This window comes from Lytechinus variegatus, chromosome 15 (assembly GCF_018143015.1).
Source record: "Lytechinus variegatus isolate NC3 chromosome 15, Lvar_3.0, whole genome shotgun sequence".
In the NCBI taxonomy this organism is placed as follows: domain Eukaryota; kingdom Metazoa; phylum Echinodermata; class Echinoidea; order Temnopleuroida; family Toxopneustidae; genus Lytechinus; species Lytechinus variegatus.
This window is the reverse complement of record NC_054754.1, coordinates 29,973,427-29,997,521: the sequence shown is the minus strand read 5'-3', so window position 1 is coordinate 29,997,521 and position 24,095 is coordinate 29,973,427. Positions and strand designations below refer to the sequence as shown.

Here is a 24,095-nt window from a genome sequence, read left to right as displayed (position 1 = left end):
ATTGTAAGTATTGTTCATGATTAAAGGGGAAGTTCACCCTGAAGAAAACTTTGTTGTAAAAATAGCAGAAAAAATAGTAAAAAATATTGGTGAAAGTTTGAGGAAAATCCGTTAAAGAGTAAGAAAGTTATTAGAGTTCAAAGTTTTGGATTTGTGACGTCATAAACGAGCAGCTGCCCCATGTGTTATGTAATATAAAATGAATGAATTTCAAATTTTGTATGGTTCCTGATGACTTAATTTTGTTTTCTTTTCATGATCGGGTGTGAAATGATTGGTCTATTGATATAAAAAAGGTAAAGTGAAAACCATTTTCAATTTTCTGAGAAAATGACATTTCATTGATTTTTTACCATTCGCTATGTAGGAATGCTGCTCGCATATGACGTCACAAATCAAATAATTGAAATTCTAATAACTTTTTAATTATTTGATGCATTTTTCTCAAACCTTCGGCAATATTTTTTATTATTTTTTCTGCTATTTTTACAATAAACTTTTTGTCAGGGTGAACTTCCCCTTTAAAAGCTAACAGCTATAGCAATGATGTTCAACGGAGGAAACATCCATAAATTTGCATCATAATTAAAAGAGATATTTCCTGTTTTTATATGGCGCGTTCATCTGTTTTTTTTTTTCAATTAAAGAAATATGTTGAGGAAAAAAAAAGAATTTGAAATCTTGAAGAGTGGTTCCAAATGCCCGACATCCGAATAAATCTTTATATGGACAATTTTCGAATTAAAAGAGTGTGATTTTTTTGGGGGAAGGGGGGTCTTTGTTTTTGCATGCATAGGAAAAGTCTACAAATCATGGTTACGGAAATAGGCCAAATGCTTCGGGTGGCTGGATCTTTGTTTTGTGTAATTATTAAAATGGGTATCAAAATAAAGATTTTTAAAAAATTTTGATAACTAATATATTATGATATAGTCATTGAATATTGCAATTTACATTCTTCATATTTTTATTGATACATTGTACCACTGACACCATCATGCATAAATGTATATATTATTTTAGAATTTTGAAGACATGCGCTATAGAATTAATTTTATAAATATTAGTACAATGAGTGAAGTGGATGAGAACTGCTCACTTATTGAGGAATTTTATTTGTGCATTGCAAAACTTTATAAAAATTCGAGTTGATCATGTCAGTTGACAAAGAAATCACTCAGCCGATGTACGGGTCAGTGAAATTTAAATATCTCAGCTGAAGGTCTACTCACAAATACTTGTAAATTCAATCTGTTCATACCTAGATATCAAATATTTTCAGCTCGTGCTCGCATTATTGATTTTCACGATAAAAAATGAAATGTATTCACAATTCCCAGCTTCTGTCGAAGGTCTTTTTTAGGGATGGGGGTGAGGATTTTTTTATATATATACATCCTCACATAAAAAGGGACATTTTGATAATTGTTCGGAAAAATTAATGAAGAGGATTTTTATCTCCAGTATCAAATCAGGGCGTGATGAAAAGATCAGACAATTAAACTAGATTTTGTTTTGTATTTCAGAACTGTATGAGAATCAATAGACAGTTACGCATCAAGATGCAAACCTGTATAGCTAGGGATGAAAAGTTATATGATATTTGTGGATGAAAAAATAATTTTTAAGGACTGTTTGTAGGAACTCATGAAGAGGATAAGTATATAACTAATCAAAATTTGGCACGAATACAGGTGTCAAGTTGTGCGGGAGCGGGGAGCACCGCTCCCAGGAAGCAACAGAAGAAATTGAGGAAATTGTGCCTTCATGAGAAAAAAATAAAAATGGGAAAAAGGAGAAGAACAAAAGAAGAGGAAAAAGGAGAGGAAGAGGAAAAGAAAGAAAAGAGGAAGGCAAGAAAGGGGAAGAGGAGGAGGAGGAAAAAAGAAGAAAAGAGAAAACTTAGAAAAAAGTGCCATATTTTCATTCATTTAGTTACATCTAGACTAGCTTGCAAAACGTAGCAGAGTAATTCAGTAATACTGAGCACACTTAATCTGGATTTTTTATACATATTTTACCTTGCACTTGCACAGTGCCAGTGAGACTTAGAAAAAAGTGCCATATTTTCATTCATTTAGTTACGTCCAGCTTGCAAAACGTAGCAGAGTAATTCAGTAATACTGAGCACACTTATTCTGGATTTTTTATACATAAATTATTTTACCTTGCACTTGCACAGTGCCAGTGAGGTGAGGACAGGTCTGAGTGAGGAAATTGAGTATAGGCGCAAAACAATGTTATTTATCTATTAATTGATACTTGAGATTCTGATATATATATCCGATATTATATCCCTTACTTAAGATTGTTGTATTGAGAGTGTACACAAGGAGAATAAGAATAGTTTTACTACGATAAACGTTTGTCGTGATATAGTTCATTTTGATGTGCTAGTTACCGCCTACATGACATAACACGCACTGTAAGTTCCTAAGGACCATGTAAACTCTACCAAAATAAGTATTCTTAGTCTGTAAGTTGTAACAACACATAAGTTGTATGATGTTAGAGATAAGCATTAGCAAGCAGTACACAATATATACGATTACAACTGTACAAAATTGCAAGGTCTATTTAAGCATAAAGCAGTACAGAATAAATACTGTAAGTTTGTATCAGTAAGAAGTCCTAACGTCCAGGCTGGAAAGGTGTATTGTACCTCTAGGTCTAAACGACCCAACTCCATCATTAAACTAATAGTTTCTGATTGGGAATGGATCTTTCATCCATTTAGATGCTCAATTATATGCACTACATGTAACAGTACAAAGCCAAAGTGAGTACTGAAAGTCTATACATAAGTTATCAAGTATTATTGGGGTGACTTTGTAACAGTACAGCCATGTGAATATGTAACTCATGTTGTATCTTTCTTCACAATGCGCAAAAATGTAGACATTTCAGAATAATGTTGATTATGAAAAATCAACCACAAGTGGTTGTTTTTTACCAGCTGATTGAGGAAACTTTGAGCTTCAAAACTTGCTCCTGAGGAAGAAAAAATAATTTGACGCCCTGCACGAATACATCCCTGGGTAAAGACATGCATTTTCTGAATGTATTGAAACTAATTTCCATGTTAATACCTTTATTCTTTATTCCTTTGCTCTTTCTATTATTTTTTGTTTTTCATTTCTTTATTGCGCCCTCTGAAAGTGGCGCCCGGGGCACGTGCCCCCCCCCCCTAGATACCCCACTGGATCTGAATACTAAGTTCTAACCGGTCGTTGAATTGCCGAAGGAAAGGGGTTCGAGATTCACACCACTTCCAATTCCCCTTCGTTCAGAAGGGTTGCATTTTCTCCAGACGTGTAGAAAAGGTCTTTATTTTTCAAAACAAGCTAAACACATTAAAATTGTAGAAAAGGAAATTCATTCAAAAATATGTAATAGGTTAGTGAATGAAACTGTAACTAAAAAATATACTTTGTTGTTTTCCCTGATTTAGATTTTATTTTTAAGTTGTAATTTATTTCAAATACTTGATTCAAGTCTAAAATCCGATTTACCGATTACAAACGATGACATCATTCTTTGATTTCCACGCAGCAGATGACCGTACGGCTGGGATTCCGAACACCATTGAACTAGCTACTATGGAATGAGTACCAGTGAGGCGCACGTTGGCCTGCCATTTGTAGTAACAAGTTGACATCCAGGCTGACACTCACAGTAGCACACACAAAAACTTACAACTACCAAGGGGGCATTATAACTGTTTAAAGGTCAAGTCCACCCAAGAAAATGTTGATTTGAATAAATAGAGAAAATCAAACAAGAATAACAATGAAAATTTGATCAAAATCGGATGTAAAATTTAAAAAAGTTATGACATTTTAAAGTTTCGCTTTATGCACAACTCAATGACATGCAAATGATGCCCATCACTCACTATTCCCCGGGATTATTCCTTTTCTTTTGTATTTCATACAGTATTTCAATTTTTAGAGATTTGACAATAAGGAACAACTTGACTGAACCATAATGTTGAAACAATGGCAATTCCACATGTACAGAGCAAGGAGTTGTTATGTGTTTTATACTTATAGCTCCATGTTCAGAGCACTGGAGCTATTCTGTGTTTTAGGAATAAAAGTTTGTTTCACTGCAGGAACATTGGGGGGATTAGAATGTAATGTTTCACATTTCATGTAATAAAATACAAAAGAAATAGTGAGTTAATGACGCCTTCAATTCCCTCTCATTTGCATACCAACTAGGATGGGCATATATAACTGTTTTGTGAAATTAAGAGTAACTTTGAAATGTCATAACTTTCTTATTTTACATCCGATTTTGATAAAATTCCCAGTGTTGTGCTTGTTTGATCTTAACTTTTTGTTGGGGTGGACGTGTCCTTTAAAAAAAAATCAATTTTACGTAGACCTACCGTGAATCACAAAGTGGTGTAAAACTTTCAAAAAGGAATGATATAGAGAGATTGATTTTTATCTTTTCAAATGTAAGTTTGTTGAAGCTAAGCCTTCCATCGATGGGTCGAGCGGGTGCATTGCGATGATCCCGCACGCGAATGAGACATTGGGAATTGCAATATGGCGATTGGAATGTTGTTAACGCATGGAAGGGGAAGCACAGTAGGTGTACTACTACGTACAGTGTAGTTCAGTGGTGAACGTGACGTCATGTAAACACATTTCACTTTGTTTTTGGACAGATAGACTGACCGACCCTGCACTGAAAAATCAAGATGTCTGAGAAAAATAACTGTACCAACGGGAGAGCCAAACGACCATTTCTGATAGGAGTTGCTGGAGGTACTGCTTCTGGAAAAGTAAGTAGTTTGCTGTAATTATTATCTGAAATGTAATTTGTACGTGCTTTTTTTAGCGGGAGACCGCGAGGTCGGTCGTTGTGCAATTAGGCGCGATGCGAGGGAAACTCAATTGCAATTGTGTGTGTAGCACGTGTACAAATACCTACGTGTACATGTCAATGCATGAAAGTGACTGTTACAAGAGTGGCTATATCTTTTGTAATGTGACATTGTAATTTGAAAAGAAGCACTTGGTTTTTTGCCATGCTGATGTATAGATGTAGAATAAAAGGAAAACAAAATACATGCTAACATATGATAGAATGAGCATAAGGAACCTTAAAAATGTTAATGGAGGAGGCAGTGCCAGTCGGTGTGCTTGAGCCTTGGCTTGACATTATTGTCGGTTAACATGGCGCAGAAGCAATTAGGCCTACCCAGAAAAAAGAAAGGCGAAGCTAAAATAACGGTCAAGTTGTCATTATTGTGGTTTACTTCAGTTTAAGGAACAACCCGTCGCATTGCCATTACATGTGTAACTAGTTAGATTCTGATCTAATTTCTATGAAGTACCATAGTACCACTCGTTCTATGAACATGGTTATAATATGCATAGTCTCGCAATACGTGTGAGTGATGAAGTATGATCTACGGGTACACACACACGAAAGTGTGAATGGATGCGGAAATACTATGAATATTAAAAGTGTGTGTGACTGAATAAAAAGTGCTGCTGTGTGAAGCCCCGGGGCCACTTACATTGACGAATGGATACGTTCAACCAACAAAAAAAACATGTAAAAAGGATGTCTTTTTCAAAATAGGGCATGTTACGTACATAAGGTTATCAAAAACACTCAAATAATGAAAAAAGGTATCTATTTCGCTATGAAAGCTACGTGTTTAGGGTCAAATTTGCGAGGGGATAAAAAATCAAGATAATTGTTTTATAAAGAACATACTTTTTGCCCCCAAACAAAGTTTTCTAAATCTTCCCGATTAGTGGAACACAGTTGACAGATCTATATCATCAGAAGCCTTGCAGATTCTGACAAGTCTGGCCTGAGTCAAGTAAACTTTGCATGAGATCAGGGCTCTAATGGTGATAGCAGTTCTCAGGGATGGATAAGCTACATGTATATGTCCAGGATACAAGATAGCAAGAGTGAATCTTTCTTAGAGAGCCTCGTTTTGCCTGGACTCTGATGCTCCAGTCACTGCTAAGACCACCATGCTTTCCAAAGGCTATATAAGTTGGAGTTCTTGCCAACAGCTGGTTCAGCGGATGAAGATTTAGCTTCCTGAGAACAGAGTGCCATTGTTGAACATCGTACAGATCCAGATTTACATGAATCAACTCCCATCATTTAGTAACTGTTAGACATTAAGAATTGATAGGTCTCGTACATCAAAGATCAAAATCATTTTATGAAGTCTAGATCTAGAGTCAAGTTCAAAGGGTTTTGCTGATAAACTAGCAATCTGAAAATATGCCATTGACAAGTAGGGTATGCCTTGTGCAATTGTGCTGGAGAAAAAAAAATATGAAAAGCATAGTGACCCTTTCTCAGGTCAACAATACGCAATTTTAATGAATTGCTATAGAAATTCTAGAATCAGTAACATTGTCGATCATACATACTGTTTTGAAGACAACTGACTTGCAAAATGGCAATGGCATTGGGAATGAGGTTGGGTGACTTTGGTTAAGTGTTGTCATGAGTACATGTAAAAAAAAAAAATTTCGATTACTTTAAAAATACTTCATCTTGAACATCTTATAATATTTTATTTATCTCGATTCATTTCATTATTCGTGATACAAATTTTATATTGCTCATGAAATTAAAAGATGATATTGTCCATTTCATAAGGGAAATTTTTTATCTATAATCCATGTAAATTCTGATTTCAAAATTTAAACATTTTTTGATTTCATAAAAAAATTGTAAATCATCTAGTTTGTACAGATTGACAACAAATTAAATCCCTTTTAATAAATTATCATTTTAAGTTATTCTAATTCAAAACAAAAAATACTAGTAACATTCTCGTAGTCAAATGCAAATGTAAAGCAACCACTTTCCATCCCTATATCTGCTCGTCAAATCTTCATCCTTTCAAAATCATCACCATTATTTCAAGCCTACTGTTAATGAGCTCTTTATAATTTTTATTCAGCTTTGAAACGACAAATTTTTATGAAAATGAAATTCAGTTTGGTTTTAATTGTGATACATATATAGTTTTGTTTTCATCATTTCCTCCACATTAACTTGATAGATTGATACTGAATAGAAGATGGTTTTATACCTTTTCTATGTAGCTGTAGAATTAGACCAAATTCAAACCTCTGCCCCCTTGTATACATTTACACGTTCAATTCAAGTTCATTTACAGTGCATGTATGTGCAATTATCAATATGGTTGATACTAAACTTCAGATAAGACTTATGGTCCCTACCAAAACAAACATATTGGAGGCTAAAAACTCTTTTTTTTCATATTTATTGTTAAATTGCTTCTTTTTGTTTGGTATGTTTTTTAACCAACAACACCGATTGACTTGTACCTGTTAATGGCATGACAGACTGTCTCGTTGAGGCTGGCGTACTCTCCTAAAGCTAATGTGCAAGCAAGAAATTGCCAGTTTTATTCAAATTTACTTCTGAAGGTGATCAGACATGATTGTTCGAGTGATATGTGCCATCATTCATTACCTTGGTAGACAAACATGTCGAGGATTAGGATTGTGCTTTTGAGTGGGGGTGGGCATCAGAATTATGATAGCTTTGTGGTTAGGGTTTGGGGTTTGGTTATTTTGGCTTGATGTGCAGATTTTCCATTGAAGCAATTGTAACAAGAGCAAACTTCAAGAAGTCCTATTTTAGAGCAGTTTGCTTTGATTAAAGAACACAAGACCAGGCTACATGTGATCATTTTATTAAATTCCTCTTTGTCAATCTCTTTGTTGTTGTATTTATAGTCATCAGTATGTGAGCGTATCGTAGAAGCCCTCGGTCAGCAGAAGCTGGACAGCAGGCAACGCAAGGTAACGGTCATCAGTATGGACAGTTTCTACAAGGATGTTATCACAAGCAATGCTGCTCCGGGTTCCTACAACTTTGACCATCCAGGTACGAGTTTGACTGTTTTGGGATGGGGGGTGGGGGGGGGGCTAGTATCATTTTGTAATAGATCTGATACTAGATGACTGCAGTCACATACCCTGATTTAAACAATTAATAGGTGGATCTTGAGAAAAATCTAGCACAAAAGCAAAAACTAAAAGGACAGTATGAAAAATAACCTTTACTATGACAAAAGGGGGTCAGGGGGAGAAAGAACGGAAATTGAAAAGAAATGAGAGAAAAGAACTTAATGAAAGGACAAGAAAAGCTGTAAAGTGGTAAGAACAAAAAAAGAGAAGAAAGACATCATACTCTACTTGATAGAAAAGGACTTGAAAGCAATGAATAGAAATAAAAAAATTAAACAGGAAAAGAAAATAAATGCATATAGATACATGTATAAAGAAAAGAGAAGAACTAAAAACAAAAAAAGCAAACACTTGGAGGCAAAAAAAGTATGTTGTGAAATGAGAAGATTTGAATTTTAAAGAATTACGTGTAAAGAGCACGCTACATTATATATGCCAAGAGTATAGAAGTTCATGTGAAAACCCAGCATTTCATGGAAGTTACAGTAAGTCTGACATTCTAGCTTAGACTAGTTTAAATTGTCTATTAGAAAATCACCCCTTGGGCTCTTAACACATAAATATGTTTTTGTGATTGATTGCATTGAATACAATGTACAATTAATTGTCAAAATCAAGCTATGATTAATTGCTAATCTTTGTGTTACATGATAGGAGCATGTTCTTAGGCCGTGTTTATGCTTCCACTTTTCAGGCCAGAATCAGCGTTTCCAAACGTGGTTAGTCCAAAACACGGTTGCCTCCATGCTTACTTTCATTTAAACGCTGTTTCAAAACGCTGATCGTAAACTCACAAAAAGGTGCGTTTGTAAATGTCGTTTGACCACAATCAGGCTTTCTGGGGATGTATAAACAGAACCACGATCGTAAACGTGTTTAAATGACGTCATTTGGTACATGCTTCCGGTGAGATGAAAATCCGCGGGCAATACAGTCGTATTGCTCCATGCTTATCTCCACTAATAACAACAATCGGAGAAAACTTTCGAAAAAAGGCGCGCCCATTTTGACCTAGCTTTACGATGCGAAGCCAGCTGGAGATCATGATTTGCTCTGAAAAGTTAAGTATAAACAGCACTCCCAGAACCACGTTTACGATCGACGTTTGAAATCCCTGATTCTGTCCTCGCAATGGAAGCATAAACACACCCTTAGGTGCTCGGTCAGCAACGTAGAGATCATGTAGCACAAGAAATGTATTAGGTTTCATGGAACACCATGTATCTTTCTTGGGCATGGGTTGGTCCTGAAAGGACCACCCAATCTCGACGTTTCGACAAGTGTGTTCTTATCGTCCTCAGAAGAATGAGCTATTGTAATATTGATTGAACAAAATGTAAATGACCTCAATTACTTTTAATTACAATAAACTTAATCTATGATTTATTTCCGTGACCTTTTTCATGTCAACTGCTTAGCATCGTATAGTGTAATAGGCAGGATCTGTGCTCTGAACAAACTTTCATGGTTTCATTTTCTTTGTAACTTGAATTATGTGGAAATAGGTGGTGCTAGTACATACAGAATACAAATCAATTTCATTCATGACTTTTATAGAAAATAATTGAAATTGTAATCAGGGCTCCACACTAACCCATTTTTTCTACTGGTCCAACCTTTTCATGTCGGACCAGTAGATACCCAGTTTTTCAAATTTTTACTGGTCCGAACCTAAAATCTACTGGTCCCAAAAAATAAAGAAAATATTAAGAAAAGGCGCAAATTTATTTTTATAGCATTTCGTTACCCCCCCAAAAAAAAAATGAAGGAAATGAAAGACAAAAAGAAAGCAAGACAGAAACGGAGAAAGAAAGAAAGAAATAAAAGAAAGAAAGGAAGGAAAAGAAAGGAAGAAAAGAGGTAAAGAAAGGATAGATGTAAAGGAAGAAAAAAAGAAAGAACTAAAGAAGGAAAGGAAGGAATAAGGGAACAAATATAAGAAAGAAAGAAAGAAAAGAAATGAAGGAAAGAAATGAAGCAAGTAATACAGAAAGAAAGAACAAATCCAGAAAGTAGTAAAGGAAAGAAAGAAGAAGCAATAAAAAAAGGGTAAAAGGAGAGATGGAAAGATGGACAAAAGAAAGAGAGGAAGGATTGAAAGAAGGAAGAAAAGAATTTAGGAAGAAATAAAGGAAAGGTAAAATGATAGATAGAAGGAAAGAAATAAATGAAGGAAGGGAAGGAAAGGAAAAAAGCAAGCAATTATAAAAAAAGAATAGATGAAAGGAAGAAGAAAAGAAAGACTGAGAGACAAAGAAAGGAAGGAATGAAAAAATAAAGGAGAGGAAGGAAGCAAGCAGTAAAAAAAAGGAAAGGTAAAAGGATAGAATTAACAAAGGGAAAAAGGAAAGAACAAGACAGATAGAAGAAAGGAATGAATGAATGTAAGAAAGAGAGAAAGGGCTGAGAAAAGAAATAAAAAAACAAGAAAGGGTAAATTAATGATGGATAAAAGAAAGAAAGAAACAAAGAAAGTAACAAAGAATGAAGGAAAGAAAGGGGTAAAAGAACGAAGGAAAGGAAGGAAGAAAGGAAGAGATGAATATAGGATTGATGGACTTAAGAACTTAAGAAAGAAAATATCAGAAAGACAGATAGAAAGAGAAAAAAAGAAAGAAAATATTTTATAAAAGGATAGAAAGAAAGAATGAATTAAAGAAAAAAGGGAGATTCAAAAAGAAAGACAGTAACAAAAAAAATCGAGGGAAGAAACACAGAAAGATTGAGAAGGAAAGAGAGGAAGAAAGCTAAAACTATCATCATAAATAATTTATCAGTTTCTTTTTGGCTCAATTAAAATAGCTACGAAAGAAAGTCAGATACCAAGTGTATCAACACACACATAAATGCATATGTGGGGCTATTATGTATTCAGACGATATCACCCGAAACCCGATCTGTTTGAACCAAAAAGTGAAAATTTCTCCTTTTACTGCTTACAAATGACAGAGTTACCCCAATTTTTAAGAAATATGGACATTATAAGAGCCTTTCATGAGTATGAACCGTGAATTTTGACAGTTCTGTGAGAGATTTCTGCCAGAGTTTAGCCATGCTTCGTTCGTGCGGCCAGTAGAGAATTTACCATGTAGGTTGTGTGGCTGACTACATGTACACTGTACTGTATGCATGCTGTACTCTGGTAACACTTACGTGCGATTCATTCTGTGTGTATTCTGTGTGTGAATGGCAGAATTTCACGGGGGAAATGGTTTGCTGTGAATTTGACCATTTCTGGAAAAGTTATTGGCCCAACAATGGTTTTTATTACTGGTCATGTCAGACCCTTAAATCTTGCTATTTTTGGAAAAATTACTGGCCCGACAATGATATTTTTTACTGGTCATGTCGGACCAGTAAATCTTCCTATTTCTGAAAATACTGGCCCGACAGCGATTTTTACCGGTCTGGGACCGTTGGACCGCCGTTAGTGTCGAGCCCTGTTGTAATTGACAAAAGTAATTGAACATTTCTTCCATTGCGTAATTGTAATTGAAGAAAGTAATTGAGCCCAACCCTGAAGAACACTTCTGATTAGATCCTGGTCAGTGTTTTAAACCAAATACACATGTAACAGTGGTAATGTGGGTGCGTCATGGTCTAGTGGTTCTGACTCTCACCTTTGAAACAGGGTCGTGAGTTCGAATCCTAGCCATGTCGTGTTTTCCTTCGGCTTTGTATCCTTTGGCAAAAAGCGCTTTATAAATCCAATTATTGTTATTCACCCTTCAACATGGAGCAACTGAAAGATGAGTATGAAAATAATACCAAAATATGCTTGGAAAATAACTATCAGGACCAATCATTAAAGCAATGATTACATGTAAATATTCATATTTCAGACAAGACAACTTCAAATCTTAAAGCAATGATTAAATGTTCATATTTCAGACAAGACAACTTCAAATGATACCAAAATATGTCGGGAGAATAACTATCAGGACATACCAATAAAGCAATGATTCATTGCTTTATTTCGGACAAGACAATTTCAAACTGACTGGACATTTTTTTTTCTAGGACTATCTGTATACAGGTGGTTGACCCAGCAAGTTTGACTGTATTAATATTTCTTTATATTGATTTGACAGATGCTGTGGATGAAAAGATGATGAAACATACTTTATCTGAACTCCGAGCCGGTCAGCCCGTCGGAGTGCCTGTTTACGACAAAGTCAAGAATTCAAGGTGATCATATAACCATTCAGTCTCATTAATTTTTATCAGGGCACCTCATTTTCACTTCTGCAAAGTTTCTTTAAGGGGAAATCCAACTCTAATAATAAAGTGATTTGTGTGAAAGAGGAAAAGTTAGGGGGAAAGAGAATTATGAAAATTTGATGTTGCTATTGATATTTCATTGTTTCATCACTTCTTACCTGGTGGATGTTTCATACATGTAAAGCTGTTCGAGAGTTCAGAGCGAATTAAAGAGCGACTGGTGATCCTTTTTTGTGGTAAATAATATGCATTATTTAATATTCATTGATGATAGTTAAGTGTGGAAAAAAGGTTCACCAGTCGTTCTTAAAGTCGCTCTTAACTTACGATCAGCTTTATGAAACACCCCCCCCCCGGTGGGACAAGAAATGCAAATAAAACAAATGATGCACACATATAGTCCAGCATTAGTAAGTATATAACATAGAATTTAGAAAAGGTCCATGGGCTTGTTACACAAAGGTTAGCAATTGATTGAGGGTCTTGTTTCTATATGAGTGATTGCATTGATTATTGTGTGTGATCAATTATAAAGATCAGCCCTACAATCAATCCCTAAGCTTTATGTTCCAGGACATAGGCGGACACACTCTGCTAGACCTTGTGTGTATCAGACTGCTCCAGGCATATAACCTGTACTATTGCCCTTGGTAATGTGCATTATTTATGTCATATTGACTGACTTTCCAACAACCGCAATACAGTACACTGCATGAGTCAACCTTTTATATCAAAGTCAAATGATTTCCTAACTCAAAACAGTTTTTTCAGACTAGAATATGCAAAACATGTGTAATAACCATTAACATCTTCTATTACGGTAAGTCTCACAGATTTCTTTGGGCCCAAGATATTTGACTTAGGACGAGGCACATATATGTATTTTTATTTTTTCACCACCCAGAACGGCTGTCAACCAGATATATCCAACAGACGTGGTTCTTATCGAGGGTATCCTAGTTTTTTACTTCAAAGAGATCTTAGATATGTTTGACATGAAACTCTTTGTAGACACAGATGCAGATACAAGGTTGTCAAGAAGAGGTTAGTTCTTTTCTTCTATTTTTGCAATTTTTAATTCACCATAGAAATAGAATGTACCATAAATTGTGCATTATGGTCCAATTTTACATTACAGGCAATTTGAAGTTTCACCGGGCCGCACTACCTTTATAAGGAACTCCCATCTATGATTTGATCAGTGCAAAAAAGATGTTTCGATTCAACTGCTTGGGATATCAATAAGGAAGGTTAATTTTGTGGATATATTCACAATTTTTATGCCTTCATCCAAGCTGCAGGTTATGTTTTTAGGTGTTTCATAATTTTGGATTTTGTTCTGTTGTATTTTAGGGAAATTGATTACTTATAACATTTGCAATTTGGGGGACCTCTTCATGAAAATTGTCAACACTGACAAGTCATGAAAGATCGCCATAGTAATATGCACCTTGGGAGCATTTTATAAAAGGACTGGTCAGATTTTTTTCCGACTAAGTCTGGTTTGTCCTGAAAATGGTAACATTAGACACCCTTGATACTCTGATACATGTAATGTGAAAACCAAGGAAAGTTGTCAGAACTGACAACTTGACGGAGGAAAAATGTTGGAGAAATGCCTCCTTGTACTCTTTTTGTTTCGCAGACAAGCTATTGATTTATACCTTTCTACATGTCTCCCCCTTACCCCACTCCCCCTCCCTACTTGCCCCACCCACACCCCTACAGTCATGCGTGATGTGAAGGAAAGGGGCAGGGACCTTGACAAGGTGCTTGTGCAATACGTCAAATTTGTGAAACCTGCCTTCGAAGAGTTCTGTCTTCCAACCAAGAAATATGCCGATGTAATCATTCCCAGAGGTGCCGAAAATACAGGTGAGAGTCTTCTCTTTTGTTCTTCACTGAGGCATTTTAAATATGTCCTTGCCATATCAAATGTAATATGTTTGATACTTACAGTATTTACAAGACCTTGGCTATGATTACTGAAGAATTGATGTATAGAATATAATTGATGTATAGACGACTTTTTTGGAGTGTTACAAGGTTCATATTTTACATGTACCTATTTGATTTTTACAAAGTAAATAGATTGAATTATATTTGGACAACTCTTTTTATTTTTCCTGTCATACATGTGTATCTTGAACAGTTGCCATCAATTTGATCGTCCATCACATTCGAGACATTCTCAACGGGGGCATCAAAACAGAATACCAGAATGGAAAAGCCAAGCTCATCGATGGCCTTTCGACCCCCATGCACAATGCTACGCTAATACCAGCCGTCCCGGTCGGAAGGAAAGTGTCAGAATCAGGAGGACGCCCTCACTAGTCCAAGAGGCACCAATCCCATGCATACTTCACCGATACGTATGCATGATTATCATCAGGGACATTTCTTATCCATAGAAATGAGGCAGTTTTGAGAAAGATGTATCGAGCGATGAATTTCACGGGAGCCGAGAATCTACGTTATCACCCATAATGCCAGGTTGTCGCTGAAGAGGTGCCATCATTTCTTATACATGAATATTTGTGTGTGAGTGTGTGTGTTTGATATGAATGCATGTGAATTGTTAAAGATTGGCAGAAAAGTCAACGAAAGGCATGATTGATTTTGTGACGGCTGGTTATGTGTGTGTGCATTATTTAATTTGCCAATCTAACAAAGTGTGTATTATAACAAGCATTGGAAAGAGTTTTTTCACTCATGTTTCCCTTGCAGATTTGAGAACTCCTCTTGTTTTTGGCCTCTTATATTCATATTCAGTATGAGAATTCAGGGCCATTTGATGATTTTTCGCAGGCTGAATTTTACAGCAGTTAAAAGTTCTCTTGTTGTTCATGGGATACAAATTCCTTTTGAATTATCATATTGTAAAAAAAAAGTTAGAGAGAGAAAGATAGAGGGGAGAGAATTTTATTGAAACCGATGGTGCTGGTATATGTCAATTAAATGTATTCACTGTGTCACACTCACACGATTTGATAGAAATCTTTGATTTTAAAGGAAACAGGTGGTTTGGCTTTATTATGAAAATAATTTTTTGCTTGTATGTCATTGTTAAATGTGTTTCGTTGCAATCAAAGCTGGTTGGTTTCATATTTGATGATTGGATGTTGGACTTTGCCTACTTCTATATCATGCCACGTATCATCCCTTGTGAATAATTGAACAATGTGTATATGCATTGTAAAACAATATTCAATAATGGTGGGTCACAGTTGCATGCTCATAGGTGTTCACCACTCTGAATGAATGGAGAAGGCATGGCAGTGTAACTGGTAGAGTCCCTTTAAGGGAAAAAAAGGAAAAGAAAAGCAATATTTTTATGCAGGTGATTTGTGGGAATTGTATTCAAAGGAAACCAAATTTTTGAGTCTTTAGTGCTTTTCTCACATGCTACAATTTTCTTAACCCTAATCTATAGGCTGGGCTAAATGGCAAGTAACACCCACCTATAGTACGAGTTAAACTCGGCTCACTTTCTTTTCTCACAGCATTTTAATATGCAAAGTGGGTTAACCCCCACCTATGGTACTTGATTATTTAGCCCTGTGAAAAAGCAGGATTAGCTGCAGTGTTGAGCATGAAAGTCCAGGGTGAAGGGTCGCTAATGGGAAAGAAACCCAGCCAAGCCACAGACATTGCTCAATGTGTGCTGTAGGGGCCACGGAGCCAGTGATATTGTCCATTCAGAGAGTAGCATTCGGGAGAAAAGCAAGCATTTCCTTCTCTGAGATTGGGCTGAAAATTTGACCTGTGAGAAAAGGAAGTAAGGGGTTAAAAAAATGTGAGAAAAGTCTCTTAAATGACGGGTGGTTGCTGAAGCAAAGTATATTAAATATTTTGAATGGATTGCATCGAAAGGAGGGGAATTCAGGTTTCACAAAGAAGTCGAGTTGATACTTTTAAGACCCTTTTCCTTTTTGATGTAGATAAAAAACAATTATGTGGAGTTAATTTCTTTGCAATCCAATAATGAAATAAATCAACGCTTCTTAATTTTACAACTCTGGCAACTAGTGCCATGTTAGTTCTTTGTGTTTAATAGCATGCATATTAATGTAATGGTACACATGCATTCTTTACATTAGTTTAATGGCTCATGAGTTAACAAAGAATTTCTCATAAACAGCCAGTTGTTGATAGCAGAACACGCATGTACTTAAAATTGTAATGCAGTTTCATTCATGTTTTTCTGATGATTATGGAGGCTTTGTAATAATTTTTAAGTCTTGCATGTATAAATTACGATAATTGTGTTGGCAGTTCAAAAGACATGCCTGTATTAGAGTTGTAAGATCCGAAGTTTTTACTTGAAATTGTATGTGAATCAGAATGTATTGATATTTCTTTAATGATTGTCGATTTGATATACCATTATGCAAGCCTGCCAACTACCGCTTTTTTCCAGGAGTTACCCCCATTTTTAAGATTTTTTATTAATAAAAAAAGGAGCACTCTGTTTTAAAAAAATCGGCCCATATACAGTATTTGTGTGGTGGGGTATGGGTAATTTAGTTTTTCTACTCTTGTAATTTCTCTAGCCCGTATTTTGAAGGTGGGTATAACTTAAACCCAGGTTTAAAGTTGTGGTTTGAGTATGGCAATTGTTATATGAATCATTAACAGTAGTGATATCATATTTCAGCTCATTCGGCTCTCAAATCATTCATAATTGTCTAGGAAGTATAAATAGATGATTGTCTTCACCATCGATGAATTAGGAAATAGCTTATTAAACATGAGAAACATACAACTTTTGGCTTCCCATAATTTTAGCACAGAGTTAGACCATGGTCTAAGTTAAACCTGACTTCAGAATACGGGCTTCAGTGTTTGAATATAAGAATGTTAAACATGTCTTAATCGAAAAAAAAAAGTGAGGTAGACACACCCGATATTGAGCAGAAAATTTCGCACCACCCGAGTAGGCCTATTTTTTTCATTTTCAAATGTTGGCAGGCCTGTATTATGGAATATATTGATGTGAACTGAAATAATAGTGAAACAGAAAGGGTATCATGATGATATCGTGATGATTATTTTCTTAAGTTTAGTTTGATACTAGTATGTTATTTTACTTGGATCTACATAGTCAAGACAGCTTTTTTGACAATATATTTTGTCGATTTCAGATCAATATTTATCTTGTTTCTAGCAATTTACATTACATAATGTGTAGATAAATTTTATTTCCCTTTTTTTTCAAACTATAAAAAATTTTAGTTTAGAAAATAGTCGTGGCTGGATCTCTCCTAGCAAATGAGCATGAAGAGGAGGCAAGAAGGTCATGATGAGGGAATATTACTGTCATGTCACATAAAATTATTTTGTGAGAGAATGAAATGTTTTTTTTTTATTGTATCCCATTCACTTGACTTTTTATTTACATCATTAGCATGGAACATCGAGGTGGACTTTACATATTGCATTGCCAAGGGTTTTTTTTATAAATTTTTGTAAGTTGCATCATTCTGAGACTTTCAGTAGTCCAATAAAAGGCATTAACTTTGTATTAAAATGTATTCTGTTATCAGGTTGGGTATAAATTTCTTTAAAGCAATTATTTTTTTTTTATTTGCACTGTTATATTAAGGATACAATACAATATGATTTATTTCCAGTTTTAATTGAACAGGGTAGCCCTGTGAGACTGTGAGTTAAAAATGTGCTATGGTCTGACTCCCCACACATTTAAAAAATACATAGATAGTGAAAAATACCAATAATAAACATGATTATAGATACAAATAAAACTTGATAAAAACACATAAAGAATGTGATTTACAAGTTTCAACTATGTATATCAACATAGAATAGATAGCATTGATAAATAGATAGATTTGATAAGGTACAGTTACAGTGTATAGGACATTTCCCTTTTTTCTGTTGAGTGTATAGAGTAGGAATTAAACACATCTACTTTCTTTGGGTATGACACAGTATTAGTAATATAATGAGGCTTGATATATTTTTTTTATTCACGGCATACACATCAAGAAATAAAGCACTACTGGACGGTGCTCTAATTTCATATTCTTTTTTTTTCGCTTTTTTTCAACAAAATAGTTATATGAACGAGCCAGTTACATCCAAATGAGAGAGTTGATGACATCACTCACTCACTATTTCTTTTGTATTTTATTATATGAAATATGAAATATTTTTATTTTCTCGTCATTGTCATGTGAAATGAAGTTTCATTCCTCCCTGAACTCGTGGAATTCCATTATTTTAACAATTTGTGCTTCAAGCAAGGAGGTCCTAATCGTCAAATTCGTAAAAATGGAAATATTGTATAATTCAAACAATAAAAAACAAAAGAAATAGTGAGTGAGTGACATCATCGACTCTCTTATTTGGATGTAACTGGCTCGTTCATGTAACTATTTTGTTGAAAATAAGCGAAACTTTGAAATGTCATAACTTTCTTATTTTACATTTGATTTTGATGAATTTGAGCATTGTGCTTGTCTGATTTTTCTCTATTGATTCAAATCAACATTTTTCTGAGGTGGACTTGACCTTTAAAGCTCTAATCCCCGTAGGGTCTGGGTACTCTTTACTATGGTTATTTTTTATCAGTCTTCAAGTTTACGTATATCAAATTATTATTTATGCATGGAGATATACCTGACATAGCAAGGCACCCAACTCATTTTGTAATTCTCCAAATGATTGGGAGTACACTTTGGCTGACAAGAGTTACATGTATGGCATCTGCACACCAAATGTGGTTTCGCCTAATTCTGGTATTTCATTCCAAAAATAAATTTGATTTCATTAATGAATTTGTAAGAGACTGCAGTATATTCAAAATTCTGATAAGGTAAAATGATATTGAACCTTTTGTGATTGATTTGATATGGTTTTGTAGAATGTAACCTTGATTGTATTTGGTTTGCATGTCCCTTTCACAGTGTCATGAAAAGGAATATGTCTATTATTTACCAACACCATATTATTAAAGTAAAAAAACTATTTTGATAAAGTGATGTTAAGAAAGAATATCTCAACAGAGCTGCCAAGTAGTACGGATTTCCCGTATTTAGTACTGGAAAATGAGAAGAATACTGATGGTTTCATGCAAAATACTGATTTCTAAAGTTTCATTTTTATGTGTTCTATGGTATTTCTTTGAAAATGCTGATTTCCTCGCCAAAATACTGATTTTCAGCTTTAAAAATACTGAAATGTTCTTGTTCAGGTTGGCACCTCTGTCTCAATGACCATTGAGTAACCAATTGTTAGAGTAATAAGTTGTTAAAAAGTGATATTAAAAACAGATTTCCAATGAACATTTTATACATGTACCAGAAGTTTGATTTAGGATAAGTTGTTTTGATTTATTTATTGACTGCTAGCTGGATCAGCATATTAGCTTTTTTTTTCTACGATGTGCTTTGTAAATTTTATGTCTGAATATTCAGTTTCAACTGTAATGATTTAAGTTTAATGTGTTCAAATTGTAACCCTGAGTTGTGGGAGTAATATTTGATATATAACATTCTGCATTGTTACTATGATAATTAAAGTGAAGTCATATTGATTGACATCATATGTGTTGGCATTAAGCACTCTGAAATTCAGAGTCAAACATCCTATTTTCATTGAAACTATTGCATTGAATGTCTTTGTGTAGTTTATGAGCATTGGAATATTGAGTTTGTCACAACCTCGCTCTGAATACCAGAGTATTGAGGCAATTCTCTTATTTTCTCTTATTTCTTTAAATTGAACCAAATAAAGATGTGAATGTGATGGTGGATATACCCCAGACTACTTGTGGTACTACGCTGGAACAGGGACGTGCACTTATTAAACTCTCAGGAAAAAAATGCTTTGTAATGGAATCTAGTGACAGGCAGAGTGTGGCTTATATCCATGGAAATAAACCGCATTAGAAATATGTCTGAACAATAATTTTTATAGATGGTAAAACAGCAAATTGTATGTAGGATTTGAAATAGTTCTAGGTGCCCAGTGGTACATGTATATAACATGTATACATATGAAATGGTTATAGGTGCTCAATAGTACGTAGTGTGTATACATTTGAAATAGTTGTCATTCCCCTGACAGTGGTTGCTGTCAGTGACTATTTACATGCTTGAATCAATTGGGTGTTTTCTGGGAAGAAAAACTTCCACACTTGGATGGACCGAGCCCCCAATTGAATTTCTTATACTCGTGCTCTTTTGAAACAGGTGCATGGATTGATTTTGAAACAAAACGAGCAGTACCATTTTTTTAGTGATGTCGCAATGATTAACATTTTTGTAGGTATTTCATCCAGAAGTCTAAACCACAATGGACTTGTCTCAAAGATTTTATGAATTGATGAGACAGGCAGAATTTGTTCCATGATTTTTCACATTAATATTGATTACAAGGGTTTATCTGCTCAGAATCAACGCCAATTAGAGAAGTTAAACTAGTTACGGTAAATAGTCATCTTGAATACCAACCATACTGTACAGCATTTCATAGAAATGGACGATTCCAATAGCTTCAAAATTGCTCAGGCAGGCATACAGTCCGAAGGCTTCATAGCAACAGTTAAGTCATCTTAAATTCAAACTATACCCGTACTCTAAATGCCTCATACTCTAATTGTTCAAGCATGCATAGTCCAAAATGTTTCATTTCAATTGTTTAGTTATCTAAAATCCAAACTACTCTCATAGAAATAGATGATTCCAATTGTTTCAAAGTAGACATGCATAAGTCTGTCTGAAAGGCTTTCATATTTTCCCCCATACACCTTGATAATCACATTCTGGATAACATACAGATTTTTTTGTACATGGATTTGTAAAATAAGTGGTGATGTAATTGTGTTGTATATAATATCTAGAGTATAGAGTATTGTACAAAAGTATGGTAGATACCGGTAGCCAGTTCAACCCAGCGCATGCTTTTGTATTAGATTTGATTATGAAAATGATAGGAGCATATAGACTTGATATGCCTCTTATTTTTTTCTCTTATTTTGGAAAATTAAATTTTGAAAGTAGCTAATCTTTGTATGTGTACTAAAGGTTGTACAGGTTTTCAGTATTAATATGCGTTTGTGAGGCCATGCGCATTATAAAGCGTTGTTTTTATTTCGACAACTTCCAAAATGTCAAATTTTCATTTTGTCCATGGTAACACGATGAAGCCTTATGCGATAAATTGCAATGCTTTCCAGAAATGTGTATTCCTGATGTTTTTTATTTGGAATTTTATTTTAAGACATTCATCATTGTGTCTTATCTCATTCTCTTTATCTTTTTCTCCTATATCATTTAATTCTGTCTTTACTTATTAATTCAAAGAAGATTAGAAAAATATTTCTATTATTTCCCTTGAAAGGGTATTGATACAAAAGTAAGATTTTTTTTAAAAGTTCAATGTATGTTTTATGCAGCTCCTTATTGAAGTAGAAGTATTACTTAAAATTTGTCTATGCTTTCCCTCTCATGAACATTGAATTACAATGTATTTTTAATCCAGTCAAATACTACTCGGATTTAGTGCAAATGGTATTTCATTATTTTCTAAATTGTATTTGATATTAAGAGAACATTGCATCTATTTATTTTCACCCTTTCCAATTTGACTTATTTATTCCTCTCTTTAATTTTGTCAATTTATTCCTCTCAGATTTCTGTCATTTTATTTCTCCATTATAGTTCAGTCATCTTTATTTATTCCTTATCTTGCTTTCTCTTTACGTCTCTGTCTGCATACATTCGTAATTCCGATAGTTCGGTTATTCCGATGGTTCTTTAGTCCGAAAAAGAAATGAAGTTCGTAATTCCGAAAGGTTTGTTAGTCCGAAAACAAAGTGAGGTTCGTAAATCCGAAGGTTTGTTAATCCGAAAACGAAATGAGGTTTGTACGTCCAAAAATGATTAATGAACCTTATTTCGTTTTCGGACTTACGAACCTTCGGAACAAAGAACCTTATTTCGTTTTCGGATTAACGAACCTTTGGAACAACGGACCTTATTTTGTTTTCGGATCATCGAACCTTCGGAATAATGCCACAAATGTTCGGATAAACGAACCCTTTCGGATTAACGAACATCGAGGGATAGGCAATTTACGTGTTTCGGAATTAGGAACCTTCGGAATTAAGAACCTTCGAATTACGAAGTGTAACCATCTCTGTCATCCCATGCCTGTGTTATTTTCACTCAGATTCAGATTTGTAATTTTCTGATTGCTTGATATAAAATCATGTATTGAAAACTAAAACAAAATGTTTATAATCCAGTTTAAAATTGTTTTGTTTACTGTAATAAATGCCTTTGAAAGGCCAAATTGAAATTTTGTGTAATACCAATTTTGAGTTTGTTTACAAGTCATTCTTTCATAAAGCGTATGTAAAACATTTGTAAGGGGTCAATCGATGGAATGTATGTATATAGTATAGAAGCTAATATTCAAAGCAAATATAAACTAGCACTTATAAAGCTCCACCTCTAATCCTCAACTACTCATTCTAGCCAGTTTCCTTACCCATATTGCAACATTCCTTTTTAAAATTAAAAAATATCAGAAAAAATAAAATATTGCCAAAGGTTTGAGAAAATCCAAAGAATAAAAAAGTTCTTAGAATTTTCATCATTTAAATTTGTGATGTTGTATGCAAGCAGCTTTCCTACATATTATAAGGCTAAAAAAAATCAATGAAATTTCATTTTCTCAGAAAATAGAAAATGGTTTTTGCTGTACATTTTGTTTATAAAAAGAAATCATTTCACACCGTTAAAAAATTGAAATTTATGCATTTCATATCACATAACATATGGGGCACCTGCTTGTTTATGGCGTCAAAAATCCACAACCTGAATTTCTAATAACTTTCTTAATCTTAATGGATTTTCCTCAAATTTTCACCACTATTTTTTATTTTCTGCTATTTTTACAACCAACTTTTGTTCAAGGTGAACTACCGGTATCCCTTTTTTTAAAAGAATATAACAACATAATCATTCAACACAAAATTACAAATAAATCAACAGAATGCATAGTAATTAACATATTTACAATGCAAAAAGAGTGCCGACAGAAAATAAATCTAACCTGCATTTACGAAAATGAGCAGAAAGTTAACCTTTTTTAGTGACATTGTGCAGTGTAGTCTTAATATAGGCCCAATTGAATGACAACTCCAATTCTCTACTCGACATATTCATAACACAATTTTACTAAATAGCTGAACAAGTACATTTCCTCTCAAAACATTTTGGTCTCTTTATACAGATCAAATTATAGGTTAATTTATTGACTGATTATTGAAGTCATCTGAAAAGGGATATTTCAAGACTAGCTATTTATAACTAATAGTCAATGAGATCATACACACACTATTGGTTAGTTCATTCCCAGACTGTTCACCCCCCCCCCCTTTAAATCATACAAAATATAGTGGAAGCAGAATCTTTAAGAAAATTTGCATATTTATTTGTCTACTGCGCCCTCCAGGTTCCATTTTTACTCTTCTATTTTTATAAGGACACTTTAAAACAACGCTACATACAAAGATGATATCCTGAAATTTGATATCCATTACATACGTGAAAGGTGTTATAACGTTTCTTTAAGTGGATATTTTCATTTTGACCAGGCACCCAATCAAAATAAAATGTTCCTGAGATATTGTAAACTACATCCACTCTGACTCTCATTGCTTTGTACAAGTCATTACATCGACAAGCAATTAAAAAGCTCCCTTGAAATTTGATTAAATATACCGGTAGACAAAAAGGATTGTGATACTATCTTGCCGCTCTTTTTCTCATTTATGGAATGTTACTTTCTCATTCTCTCCCCTTCCCTCCTCCTCTTATTACATGTACATGCACCTTCATCTTT

General features: G+C 34.4%; 1 protein-coding gene across 1 annotated transcript; it reads left to right on the top strand.

The window, feature by feature from the left end:
- The first annotated feature begins 4,644 nt into the window (after positions 1-4,644).
- LOC121428566 (uridine-cytidine kinase 2-like) lies at positions 4,645-15,085 on the top strand. Its single transcript, XM_041625276.1, has 6 exons — positions 4,645-4,795; positions 7,764-7,914; positions 12,089-12,185; positions 13,123-13,262; positions 13,947-14,093; positions 14,371-15,085. The coding sequence occupies exons 1-6, from the start codon at positions 4,712-4,714 to the stop codon at positions 14,550-14,552; spliced, it is 801 nt and encodes a 266-aa protein (XP_041481210.1). The 5' UTR covers positions 4,645-4,711; the 3' UTR covers positions 14,553-15,085.
- Positions 15,086-24,095: the final 9,010 nt, after the last annotated feature.

Coding starts and splice junctions, on each gene's coding strand:
- LOC121428566 (XM_041625276.1), top strand. CDS start 4,712: ATGTCTGAGAAAAATAACTGTACCAACGGGAGAGCCAAACGACCATTT. Junction 7,915..12,088: donor CTACAACTTTGACCATCCAG/GTACGAGTTTGA, acceptor TTGATTTGACAG/ATGCTGTGGATGAAAAGATG. Junction 12,186..13,122: donor GACAAAGTCAAGAATTCAAG/GTGATCATATAA, acceptor TTCACCACCCAG/AACGGCTGTCAACCAGATAT.